General features: G+C 40.6%; 1 protein-coding gene across 4 annotated transcripts; it reads right to left on the reverse strand.

Moving 5' to 3' along the window:
- Positions 1–2,563: 2,563 nt before the first annotated feature.
- LOC137781366 (uncharacterized) lies at positions 2,564–10,021 on the reverse strand. 4 transcript variants are annotated; one of them, XM_068570090.1, is made up of 6 exons: positions 9,913–10,021; positions 6,876–6,932; positions 5,975–6,343; positions 4,359–4,598; positions 3,242–3,338; positions 2,564–2,925 (listed from the first exon to the last, which is right to left on the reverse strand). In XM_068570090.1, the coding sequence occupies exons 2-6, from the start codon at positions 6,925–6,927 to the stop codon at positions 2,865–2,867; spliced, it is 819 nt and encodes a 272-aa protein (XP_068426191.1). In that variant the 5' UTR covers positions 6,928–6,932; positions 9,913–10,021; the 3' UTR covers positions 2,564–2,864. The 4 variants fall into 4 exon arrangements, with proteins under 4 accessions (XP_068426191.1, XP_068426190.1, XP_068426189.1 ...); XM_068570089.1 differs by lacking the exon at positions 9,913–10,021 and adding an exon at positions 7,415–7,685; XM_068570088.1 differs by lacking the exon at positions 9,913–10,021 and adding an exon at positions 7,415–7,685 and having other exon boundaries at positions 6,876–6,935.
- Positions 10,022–13,321: the final 3,300 nt, after the last annotated feature.

Here is a 13,321-nt window from a genome sequence, read left to right on the forward strand (position 1 = left end):
ACCATCACACAGTTTCTACAACAGCTGGTCACATCTTTCTCTAATCACACGAGACCACCCATTCTCCTTTTTGTTGGCCTTTCACCGCTGCCTATCTCTAGAAACATGAATATGTATAGTTCTGGCTAGGAAATGCAGCTGTGATAAGAGCTGCGTGGCTGAAATTGAACAAAGACATTGAAAAGTTGGGGGTCAAAGGAGGGAAGACTGGGCACTGATGTTTCTCATGGATGCGTCATGAATCAGTGCAGTGCTCTTTACAGCAGAGAACAATGCTCACTGCAATCTGAATCTATGAATCAGCTTTTGTGTGTGTGTGTGTGTGTGTGTGTGTGTGTGTGTGTGTGTGTGTGTGTGTGTGTGTGTGTGTGTGTGTGTGTGTGTGTGTGTGTGTGTGTGTGTGTGTGTGTGTCTGTCCTGAGAGAGACTGTGATAACATAGGACTGAGCTGTCAGGGATGAGAATGCAGTCTTTTCTATTTTGTGTGAATTATGACGGACTGTACAGGTCAGTCCTTCCCGGACATTTTTCAGTTATTGTCAGTCTTCAGAGTCTGGCGATATATCTACTGTTTAGATTACCTACAGATCATGTTGATGGAGCTATTATGTCAAATGAATAAAGGACCCACTTTAATACTTTCTCAACCAAGACAGTTGGCTAATATCAACGTGTTAGAGCCGCGGCCCATCTCTTTGGTCCAGGCTGATCTATGAATTGATCTGCCATCAAACGTTCATTCATGCTGCCTCCAGGATTAATCTCTCTTGACTTTTTTTTTTTTTAATCTTGCAACCATAATCAGTGTCAGTTTTGTCTGGCATTTGTTTATGACCAAATATGAATGACATTCCCACCAATGCCTGCTAAACTTCAGCATATCAGTATAGTTGTTTTCTCTGCAGACAGCTGGTCTAAGCTGCTGTACTCTCCAATCTGCATGTAAAGATAACTCATCTGCTTTTCGGGTAATACTGACAAACTTTTGTGAGAAAGGCAGTTCAGTTACTTCATAAGCTGTGTCAGCCACTCCAGATTTGTTCTTCCTGAAAAATCATAAACGTATTTTAGAGTTTCTTGGCTACTCTCCGCCATGGCTTTGGTGCTCTGCAACAGCAAGATGGTGTACTGACTCAAAATAAACTACAATGTAGTGAGCCATGTTGTGTTTTTAGTAGTTTTTGGACAACAATGGAGCTTTCTGTACATACAGTTTCAGAGGACGCCCCACGGCTTCTAGGTTCAGCTCCACATAACGGATGTGACTCTCCTGCTCCTCTATCTCTTCTGTCGTCTGATGGGAGGCACAGGAACTTGAGGGGGGACCGGGTAGACTAACAATACAATGGGAGCAGTGCTAATGGGCTCACTGGCAAAGATCTGGGGGTGGAAGCCATTTGAGAAGTGTTCTGCTGTTCTTTAACGCTTATACTGTCAAAAGTGATCTTTAGAGTGATATTCTACACATTGTGTGTTTTTATATATTGTCTGCTTTTGTAACTTCACTCGCATGCAGCTGTGTTTTATATGTACACACGTGTAGATGTATTTGGAAGGTACAAATCAACTTAAACTGCCTGTCTTCAGCAATGTGTGATCTGTATTCCTCACCTATCACTCTACAGTTTTCACTCTATTTTCAGAATATTTCATCACCGTCTCTCTCACCTTGGGATATAGCCTCCGGGAGCTAAAAAGGTGTATCTGCTATTCTTGCATTCTGCCAATATTGAAGACTTTTGTAGCTGCAAATAGAGCGTCTTTTCTTTGATATATTTCAAATTAGCGTCATAGACGACAGCCACGATCTCCAAAACTCTGAGGCCCACCTAAACTTTCAAGGCAGATGTTAAATTGCTTTTTCGTCCCCAACCCGATATAACATGTTCTGCACCTCTGGCTCCTGTGGCCCCGTTTCCTCCACATGGTCCAATGTAGATCCACCAGCGCAGCCATAACACTGCTGGAGGTGAGAGGGTTCATTTCCTGTAGAGGGGTGCGCTGTAAAAGTTAACACTGCCAGTGTCGTGGAGTTTATCCAGACACACAATTTGCGGTTACTGGACGAGCACCAAGAACACTTTAACAAAACATAAAGGAACGGGAATCCCAAAAGACAAATGTCTGATGTTGAATCCACAATGAGTCTGGAACATTTTGAGCTGAATCTTCAGACTAAATAGGCAACAACTGATCAACGTAAAGGATTTAAGTTTGATGTATATTACAGATTCACCAATATAGTATTGTAGAAAAAGTGGCCCAAACAGCAAGAAATAATCATATTTCCAGCTTTAGATTCTCACTCTTTTGTACTTACTCTTGCCTACAGCTCATGCTTTTCTGTTTTTTTTTACACCCTAGTATTGGATCTGTTATTTAATACGGCTTTTTGCAGTTTCACAATTGCCAATATCAACCTTTTGTTATAAGAGTGTTTCTCAGATGAGTGCTTCAAACAAATGAAATATCTAATAGAATGTATTTTGGATCCATTTAAATAACTTGAAAATCAAAGAGATTTGTCACATTCCACAAAGGGATTTTATTATGAAGTGATCATTTGAAGGTACATTTCAATTTTAACATACAGCTGATTCAAGTTTACAAACCCGATAACTTTATAAAATACACAGTCTCAGGTGCAGCCCAGCAGGAGGCAGTGGAAAGACACTGCTGGCACTTCAAACTGAATATCCATTTTTAGATAGTTTTCACTTGCCAGCAAGCAGTTCACTTGTTACATTGTTCTAATGTAGTGTAAGGTCATAATGCTCACAGGACAGGAAATTCCAGCCTCACGATGCAGTCCATTTAGCTGTTTTCCTCTTTTGTATCTCTGGCCTTTTTATTTATTTTATTTTTTAGATAGTCTCATCCAAATGTTCGTGCAGCCTCTCTCCTCTGTTACTGTGCCTGCGTCGCCTGAAAAGAAACAAAGTGTCCAATTCAGATCAAACAGCAGTGACAATCCGAATGCTGGCTCGAGTAAACAGACAACAGTTATGTCAGCAGACACAGTCTGGCCTGTCGTGCCTCGTGTGTGTCACTTAGGATGCAATAGCCGTCTAGCAGTTTGCTGTTTTCATCTTGTACCCTCAGTAAAACAAAAAAAAAAAAGAAGTCATTTTTAAAGCAGTGCCTACCAGTGTGTTATTTTCTCTCAGTGTATAGCTTTATTATCAGAGCCTGAAATGAGATTTGTGTCTGTGCCTGCCAGTGTCTGTGTGCATTACTGTACCTCCACAGCAGAAAGGCCAGCACTCCTCCAAGCAGCAGCAGCAGGACAGGACACAATACAGCTGCTGTTGTTCCTTTGCCCTGCGTCCCACAAGGTGCTGTCAGCCAGGAAAAAGACAAGCAAACAGGGGGAGGAAAGAAAACATCTGAATGGCTGTCCTTAAAGGCCAAAAAATGGTTCTTTGCGACAAGCCTGTTCCAGTCACTAAGTGACTGGAACCGCAGCAGCTAACAGGAGGCATCCTGAAATATCCGGACTGTCTTTGGATCATCACGCCTCTTGGCAGATACGGAGAATTGCATTTGTCTCGCCTGTTTAGCAACAGTGGTCGCAGCAGGAGCAAGAGAAGTGGCGTTAGTGATTTATTGATCGCACTGTGGAACATCCTTTATCACTGAAACACACCAGTGACACAATTCACAGAACAAAGTATAATGAGGCTAATGCTAAACACAGACAGTATAAACAAGTCTGAGTTCTGAATGTCCATCACACATAAGATGTCAAATTAGCACGGCATCCAGTCATCTTGCTTTAACAAATAACTGCACTTTATTGTGGAATTTTGTCGTTTTGAAGTATAACACGGAAATACTCACGTAAAGTAGCATAATGTGGTACTTTGGGGACATTGACATATTATCACACTCTTATCACACTGAAAAAAAAAGATATGGCATATCCTATTTAAACAACCAGCAGACACGGAGCCACCATATCATTAATTTGGAGTCCTTCTCGTTTTGGTCTCAACCAAATCCTGAGGAAAAACCTGGCTTTTAAGCTGCTAAATAGATCACTTCATTCATCAGCTAGCTTTATACATTTAATATTGTAATGGTGCTGTATGGTGTTTTTTTCAGAGCATGTTTGCTGAGTGAAAAAGGAGAGGAGAGGGGGGGGGGGGGGCAGTATATTTTAACATGCCTGCATGTGACATATGGAAGAGGAGCCACATCTGAATGGCTTGTTAAATCACATGTTCAGGCAGCACACAAAAACCTGACCTGGTTGCCTAATGTCATAGTTTGGGGGTTGGTAAAAAAAAAAAGAAAATAAATTACTAAGAACCTTTTGTGATAGAAGAACAGACAAACAACACGGTGTCAACTCGTACCTGCAGTGTAGGTGGCAGAACTGTGGCCCAGCTTGTTGCTGATCATGCAGGTGAAGTGGCCGCAGATGGGAGTCTTGGCCACGATTAATGTCGTTCCGTCTCTGGAGACTCTCCCCACGGTCTCAGTGATGGCGACGCTCTCATGTAACCAGCTGAAGCGGGGCTCCGTCCCCCAGGCCTCGCCACAAACCAGCGAGGAGTGAGACACATTGAAACTGACTGAGACGTGTTCCACCGCCACTGGAAAGACGGATGAGACACGGTGAGGAGGAGAACAAAAAGAGGTGATGGGGATGGAGGTAAAAACTCTGTTATGAAAGAAGAAGAATGGTGCACGGCTGTCCAAGAGGGTTGCAGACAAAGAATCATTAGAGACGTTTAATCCCGTCAGGAGAAACTGGCTCACTTTCATGGACAATAATGAGACCGGGGAGTGCGGCATAATGTCGGAGAATAGGATGATGGAAAGCCCTGGAAGCTGGGAGAGCAGACGTGGAGTTGATGAATTGATACTGTTAAAGCAGACAGATGAGAGTTAAAGCTTTGACAGAAAACTAGAAAGCTCCGACGCCACCAGACTCATCTTCAAGCACAGATGCAGAAGGAAGACCCAGCAAGCAAAGCCTATAGGCAAATTCAATTTCAAGTGTTTCATTATTAAATGAGACATCCACAATCAGAAAGAAACACTGCCTGCTGGCGTGAAATTAAAACACATTCATTATACAGTTGGTAATTGTTTGAGTCAACACGAGAAAGGCCGGGACATTGTCAGCTGATGAACATTTAAATGATTTCTACTTTTGCATCATTACTCTGAGAGTTATATGAAACGACCTCCAACATCCACTGGTCCTTACTATCCACGGGACTTTCTTCTCGTCTATGGGTTGTGTAGGACACAATCATCTATTTTAAGGGCCGCAATTAATGATTATTTTCATTATCCATTTATCTATCAGCCTGTTTTTGCAATGAATCAATGTTCCAGTTCAGTCATATAATAGCGAAAAAATGAGGACAAACGCAAAGCCTGTTGTCATCTTTCAATTACCTATTTTGTCCGAGAAACTGTCAAAAAAACCAAAGGGGTTTGACAGGGTTTGTTGTTTCAAATGTCAAATTGTTTTACTTTAAACCTCAATTTTAAAGCCAATAAAAGAAAAAGTAATATGATTGAAAGCTACTAAATGGACCTTGAGGTGAGATGGCTTTGTCCACAAAGCCGTTAAAATGAGGACCGACAAATCCTCTGATTGGAGAAGCCGGTACCTTCATATGTTGGTCAGTTTCATTTGATGGATAAATCAAAGAGCAACATTACTCTTTCTTTCAGCTTGAACGCGCCCCTTTCACAACAAGGAAAAAAGCATAATTCATTGCTTCATACTTCAGGGTATGTTGTACCAGATGTCACAGAGACTGACAGCATTACCCGAAAGGAACTTATGCATCGTAAACACAGAATTTGACCGTAATGAATTCAAAGTGTTAGAACTCAAATTGCTTAAAAAAAAACACTCATTGATGCATCTATTATTAGTTTAAGAAATATCTGTAAGGATAACTAAGTCGCTGACCATGATTACAATGACGAGCCGAGTGTCCTACTGTACCATAAGTCCTGACGATGCAGTGTGCGGTGGTCGCGGCTCCTTTGTGATCCATCACAGTCACAGCGTACACGCCTTTTTCCGCCTCGCTGTATCCTTTAATCTGAAGCGTCGTCTCCTGCTGCTTCACGTTCACGTGGACATTTGGCCTCGTGCCGGTGCACTCGAGGCCTCTGCCGGGGCAGCTGGCCAGCGTCACTCTTTCAGCGTCACTCTTTGCAGTTTCGGGCTCCCGGTCCCACGTTACCGCAGACACCTCTTCCAGCGGTCCGTGCTCCAGCCGAGCTTTCAGAACCAGACTGGAGCCCGGCAGTACATGCAGAGGCTCCTCGTTGAGGATGTGCACCGACATACACTGGAGCCCACATGGCACTGAGGACAGAGATTGAGACCATTTGTTGTTGCTTCCATGCGTCATACAGTTTATATTTTTATTCTGATGACCATCATGAGCCACAGCATTTTATATTCATTAGTTTTGACCTTTTGGCTTGCGTTTTGGGCAGAATATGAAGCTAATAAACCAACAATGACATAATACTTCATCTCTGTCCCCAGCATACACTTTATGAATATGTATATGGCTGCTTTCTGTCAAAGAATGTCAAGCGATGATTAATGGCACATGACAGCCATGCCTAATGTGATATCCATCAAACCACATCAATATCTTAAAATCTGTGTCGAGACTGCAGTGGACCTGGTAAGCTTCTGTGCATTCACTACAAGGAGCATTAATCACACGTCTTAACTTGATAGGCAAAGGATGAAGGACATGTAAACAATGTAGGTGTGGGCACCAATGTCAGGATGCAATGCCGGAAATACGGTTTTGTTCCTGTTTGTTTTGTGCAAGTTTTAAATTGGGAATCATTCGGCCAGCGGTTCCAACAGAAAGCCTTACTCAAGAGAAGCAGCAGGGCAGCTTTCCAGCTCAGGAAATACTGTAGATCCATAACACCTGCTGATGTAGACAGAGAACAGAGAGAGGAATTTGTCCATGATCTCAGCAACACCACCCTGTACTTGTGCAGCAGGGTTTGCCACTACTGCAAGAATAATAACATCACCTCCAAAGAAAATGTAAAATTAAAATGAGAGCAAAAAGCAATTAAAGCAGCATGTCCCTCTGTTAGAAAATGTAATTCAAATGTTAAGGGTAATCTTTTTCTCTTAATTTATTTGTGATGTACCCAGAGAGCAGTAGTATTGGCATTGCAGACAGAACTTGGAGCAAAATAGGGACGGGACTACTGCCAAAACTGAAATGAACCCCCTCAAGCACAGCTTCGACAGCAAAACACAAACAGAGAAAGAAGAAGCAGTGATAGCGCTGCAGGAACACAACCCCAACCTGCATGCATTAACTATAACCTGGAATTCTCTTTGCTGTTTACCTTGAAGTCATCCACATCAAAAGGCCCCAGAGTGGGATTCACCTACCTCCAAAATTGAGACAAACAACGCAGTCGAGCCAGAGCTCTTCCACTTCACTTTCACAGGTTCACAGGTTAAGGTTCAGCGCAATTCACTCTGCGAGTAGATTTATGGCACAGAATAAAACAACAACTTTAAAGCAGTTGCCATCGCATTGCAACGTATAATCTAACAAGAGATGACAAGTTTCTAGATCCACGGCGGCAAGCAACTTCAAAACAGGAGTGGAGCTAAATGTTGCAGGATGTCTTCCCTGCTCTGCTCTGCTGTTCCTCAGCCTCTCGGGTCCAGTCAGGGAGTCACGTAGGCGTCACCTTGTTTTCAAGCAGTTTCCTCCCTTCCCCTCCCCCCACCTTTTCCGGTACAATAAAGGATTCTTTCTGCTTTGTGCTTCAAATAAGTAAACTTTCCATTGTAACTGCCCCCTCCTCTGACCTGTGTCTGAATACATGCTCGCTAACAATACAGCATGTTTGATTCAGATTTTCACACCACTGTTGTTGGACTGTTAGTAAACAGAGATAAATGCTATGGTATTCTTTTGAAGGGAAACCAGTGACAATGTTGGAACTCATTATGAAATAGGCTTTGTACTGCAGGCTTCTTATCCAGCACGAACACTATTTGCCCTGCAGACACAACACATTGCCTTGGCTTTGGATTGTAAAGAGGACATAATACATGAATACGCTATTCTTATTATTAGTTGTTTTTTTCAATAATTGCCTCTTGCATGTAAAGGGGGAATGCTGATGATTTCATGCTTCTTCCACTGGGATTATTCAGAAGAAAAACCCCTTTAAATACAAAGTTAGTCAAATACAATGAAATGCTGATTTAGTGGTGTCACATTCAAATTGTGCTCATTTCCTTTTATAAATCTTAATTTATACCTCAGCTGTTTTTTGCATGAACTCTTAGAAATAAAAACATCTGTCGAACAAGTTGATGTAATATGATTGAAAGCTCCAGAACAGCTTCTAAATAGACTTTGAGATGAGATCGTTGTCAGCTATGCCTCTTTTACACAACTAGAGCAGTGCAACATAATGACATCAGTTATTCAGGGGTTAGCTCTGCAGTTTCTCACTTCATGAAATGCATCCCGGGGCACAGATGTAACGAGTGATTTTAAACTGATTATAAACCCATTTGTATTTGCAGAGGGTTTATGAATAATCATGGAAATCACAGCTGTGGCTCCCACTGAGTTCTTTGTTGACAGGAGTGCTGTTTGCTGGAATTAACCAGTGGGTGGCACTAATACATCAGCTGAAAAATGTCAACACTTTGCTTTCACATTAGCCTCTTTTTCTTCAGCAAACATCATCACTATTAATCAATAATACATACAATTGCACACGGGAGTAAATGGAGCAATGCATTTAATATATTAAGATATTATTTCTACTACTGCCTCATGGCTGCCATGGAAAACACTGTGAGCACACGAAATATAAATGACCTTCAAGTGACCTGTAAATGAAAAGGAAAATTACTATATAAATAATGAAATGAAATAGTTATAATCTCTGAAAAGTACAAATGTATTTGCATAAACACTATCAGTGTGGCACTTTATTTTATTGTCGCATCAATATGGCCAGTTTTGAGACCTTGAGTCCTGCACTTTGGACATTGCCATCAACCAAAAGTGACACTGGAGGGCGGAGCTAAATATAACAGAATGCTGAATGAGACATTTTTAGCCGATCAAAATGTTACAATTACATGTCTATACTAACTGAAAATACACTGTTAAAGGGTTCAAGTTGTCAGACCTAAACACTGTCTGTGTTTGTCAGTCGTCCTGTGCTGGTTATTAGAAATAATGCAAGTTTAAGGCCCTTTCTTATAAGCTTCACTTATCAGAACCTGGAGGTTGCTGCCTGTTTATTGTACAATAATGCATTGCGTTTCGTCCATCCAGTTTTTAATGTTACATTTCAATGTCTGTTTCTGAACCAGAAATTAAGTCTGCAACTTCAGCTCTAAAATAGACTACGTGGAATAAAACGTCCACTATTTTCTTTTGAAATGTACCTCACAATTGTCCCGCGCTGGAGATTCTGCTGCGGCCTCTTTAAGAGAGCAGGTGAGTATTTGCAGGTAGTGGCGGAGAAGCAGGAAGTAGACTCATATATTAGGGAGCGCAAACACACACGGATTATTATTTCAGCACAAAAATGAACACGAAAGCAGGGGGAAAATACTTAGGTGAGTTCCATACAGCTCAGTCCTCCTTTATGTTTGTTTTTGTCAAGTATAATCAAAATTGAACGGCATATGGTCCAGTAAATATCTGTACAGGAAACATAACTGCTTAACATATCATACACAAGTTGATTTGCATATTAAAAGAGCCTCATTTCTCTGCAGACCGGCCTGATTGAAGACATGAGACAACCTTTGCTCCAACTCAGTCTGTCGTTGGCAGGTAACACAACTTTTTTTCTATTCTTCTGCTTTGACAGTAACGTTCAAAATGGTTCAAACAAACTCACGAAAGTCTCCAAAGGAGAGTATCGGCTGTCTCTTCTGTGGGTATAAAAAAAAAACAGGTCGGGAGGGGGCGACGTGGTAATCCAGCTCGCTTAAAAAAACAATTGCGTTTCAAACACAAAGCTCGACTCCGCCGCTCTGAAACCTGCGCGGCTGCATTCTCGTTTGTGCACCGACTACTGAGTGACGTGATGCCTTCAGGGCCTCCTCCCAAGCTGCGAGATCTGAACTGTTGTGACGTTTCACAGTGACTCAGAGGTTATTGTTTATATGTTTAAATTCCATGTAGTCATTTGCTAATGGGGATGGGCAGCCCTGCAGGTTTTGATGAGACAGTAATGACATGCAGTTGTTGCTCATGTAGGAACAATGGGCAAAACATCCAATACCGATACTTGGACATTTATAAAAATATGACTTTGCATGTAATACGGTTATGTAGTCCAGGTCAGACTGCGTTAAATGACACAATTCAAAGAATTTGCAAAGGACTTTGTGAAAAAATAACAAGTCACATAAATACATAAACCTTTACTGCTTGAAAATATTTTTTTTAATCAGTGTAATAGGCCACAAAGATTGGAAGAGTGGTCTTGTCATTCACACAGCAATTTAAATATTAAAGCTGGTCATAATCTATGTTTTTATTATTACTACCAAATCCAATGGAAAGACAAAAACAACAATGATTTAATTCTACTAGCATGTTATGTTTGTGTATCTACAACCTGATATATCTTTGTCCACGTTCCTTAACAATTAAAAACACTACTAATGGTGAATCAATCTGTCGTAGGCCGTCGTTCTGCTGTAAATAACACAAGAGCACCAAATGTTACTCCGCAGATGAAAATAGTCTTAATCAGATGCACTATTTATTCCTGTTTGAATTACATTTGTTTAAACCACAGTACCCAGCTGTTGAAAATTACCCCTGAAGAAATGTATTTGAGCAGTTATTAGATGTTTACAACTTCAGTATGAACAAAGAGAGTTGGTGCTACAAACAGAAGTCTGGAGAAACGCATTGACACATTGCTGGTTTTGGTCTTTTAATGGAATTTACAAGAACACAATTAAGTAAATAAGTAAGGCCGGCCTGCCCTTTACGTGCACTGCATTGTATGTTTGCAAAGATCTTGCTTAGTGTCTATCAAATGAGTAAAGTACCTATTGTGGTGTCAATGTTCCCATGACAGGTTGTAACTCCCTACTCAGGTATAATACAGTGTTAGAAGCATCACAATTATCCACTTTAGGTATTAAGATGAGCACAGAAAATTATAAATTATATTTTAATTTATCGATTAATATGGGTTGTTTTTCATGCATCAAAGATAATAATTACAGTAATGATCAGCAACATTTTTATATGATTAAATATGAATTTACATGCTGTCTGTCTCTGAGTGAAAGTAGGAATTCAACCTACACAGTTCACAGTTGAAAAACTTTTTTTTTCTTCTTCCTTTTCTGTTCTAAACGCCTGGGGCAAATTTATTTTGACGCACAGGAATGGATTTATTTTACATTTTCAGGAACAGCAGTTAGTTTGCGATAAATGCAGGAAACGGATTGTTAGAATGAACATTGTTAGACCCACCACATACCAGTTAATCTCTGAGGATTATCATCGTGGCTCCTGGGCTCTCTGCCATTGTTCATTCAAGGTACATATCTGCAACTAAATCAATTCCATAGTTGCATATTAATGTTGACTCTTGAGTCATACTTACAATTTATTTTACTTGCCATTGTCTTTTTTAAATACCACCCAACAGCACAACAGCACTGTGACTCATTGGTAGTTTCTTCCTTCTGACTCCCGTCTCTTTTATCCTTCTGTCTCCACTGATGGAGCGCAGCCGATAAATTTTCTAATTGGGCACTAACACACTTCTGATGTCTTTGACAACTATGTGTGGGAACCTGAAGGCAATCCATCTTGCTGTTGGCTGGTTGTTGTATTCTCTGCTCTCCTGTGAAACCCGTAATAAGGCAGACCAGCGAGACTGATCGGGACCATATCGATTTGATTCACTTTAATTCATTGGCCTGAACGTTTTTGCGTGGTAGCTTTATATGCCAGTTCTATGCTGAGTTTCCCAGCCTTGAATTTGTGAAACCAACACAAACAAGGAGGTGGCCTGGCAGCCAAATACAAAAACACAGATTTTCTTCCCATCTTCAGTCACACACAGACAAATGGACAAACAGCATAGATCGTTCAATGCCTGTTGAATCTGTGCTTTTTTACAACACTGTTTTTGAATAATTGCCTGTGCACCGCTGACTCTTGAGAAGAAAGACAGCAAATATGATTTCAAAACGGCTTATGTAAGTCAGCCCGACAAAAACACAAAATAGATGTTTAGCTTGGGATCACTTACAATCCAAAAACATGCTGTGAAATCTTTAAGGATGAAAACAGTGTGTACCTTACTAATAGGTTTTTGCCCCCTGAGCCCAGTCTGTGTGTGTCTATAGATTTTGCCCTCTGTAGTGGGGAAAGATGCATTCAAATGCTTTGCATAAGTAAAAGTACCAATGCATCAATTTGAAAATACTTTAAGTAAAAACCCTGCCTTGAAATTTCCAGTAAAACTACAAAAGTATTATGATCACAATGTTCTTAATCTATTATAAAAAAAAGTGTTGTGTTCAGTAGAAAAATGGCTCCAGTAACTGAGTGTGATTAGTTTGTAAATACTGATGTGTCAGTGTGTTGGCTGCATTTTACTGTTGTAGTTTTGTGGAGCTAACACAGAATATACACTTAAATAACCATAAACAGTTATTTAAATGAAACCATCATCGGGACAATGAACTGCAAAAGATTCTGAAACTGTAATAAGGGCTCCAAACTAGATACTGTGTTTTTTTCCAAAGAAGTGGACACGGTTGGGTTTAAACTTCAACGATACTTTGCTTTTCAAAAGCTTTTCTTAAGGATAGCAACGTCTATCTGTCCGTTGGTTGGTTCGGCCACCATGTTTCTTTAATTATTACATTCTTTTTACTGCCCCCATCTTATATAAATTATGTTTTGTCCAATACATTTGTTTATGACTAAAACACGAGCAAAGTGAATCCAAGTCCCATCTTCATCAAAAGTTAGAATGCTAATGTGCTTAACAAAGTTAAATTGGTTAATATCATACCTACTCACCGTTACCTCTGTGCCAACATACGGGCTCATATGTCTTCTGTCTACAAAGCACAGCAGCTACACCGTTTCATCTGGCTTACAGTTTTGAAAGCAGCGCCTTGTTGACAGATGTTTTCTGGGGATTGTTGAAAGGCATCATTGGAACCGTAGTAAATCACACAAGTGCAAAAAACAGTCTGAGTTCAAGTGGATCCAACATAACAGCAAGTTAAACAGTGATGCAACTTGAAGACTGACTACTG

The sequence above is a fragment of the Clinocottus analis genome, unplaced genomic scaffold (assembly GCF_023055335.1).
Source record: "Clinocottus analis isolate CAN_PGR_092001 unplaced genomic scaffold, fCliAna1.0.p SCAF_9, whole genome shotgun sequence".
In the NCBI taxonomy this organism is placed as follows: domain Eukaryota; kingdom Metazoa; phylum Chordata; class Actinopteri; order Perciformes; family Cottidae; genus Clinocottus; species Clinocottus analis.

Bases quoted from the DNA above. Each gene is read 5' to 3' on its own strand.
- LOC137781366 (XM_068570090.1), bottom strand. From the start codon at position 6,927: ATGGATCTACAGTATTTCCTGAGCTGGAAAGCTGCCCTGCTGCTTCTC. The intron at 6,344-6,875 runs GTAAGGCTTTCT...CTCTGTCCTCAG, and splicing joins TGCCCTGCTGCTTCTCTTGA to TGCCATGTGGGCTCCAGTGT. The intron at 2,926-3,241 runs GTACAGTAATGC...GTTTCTTTTCAG, and splicing joins CTGGCCTTTCTGCTGTGGAG to GCGACGCAGGCACAGTAACA.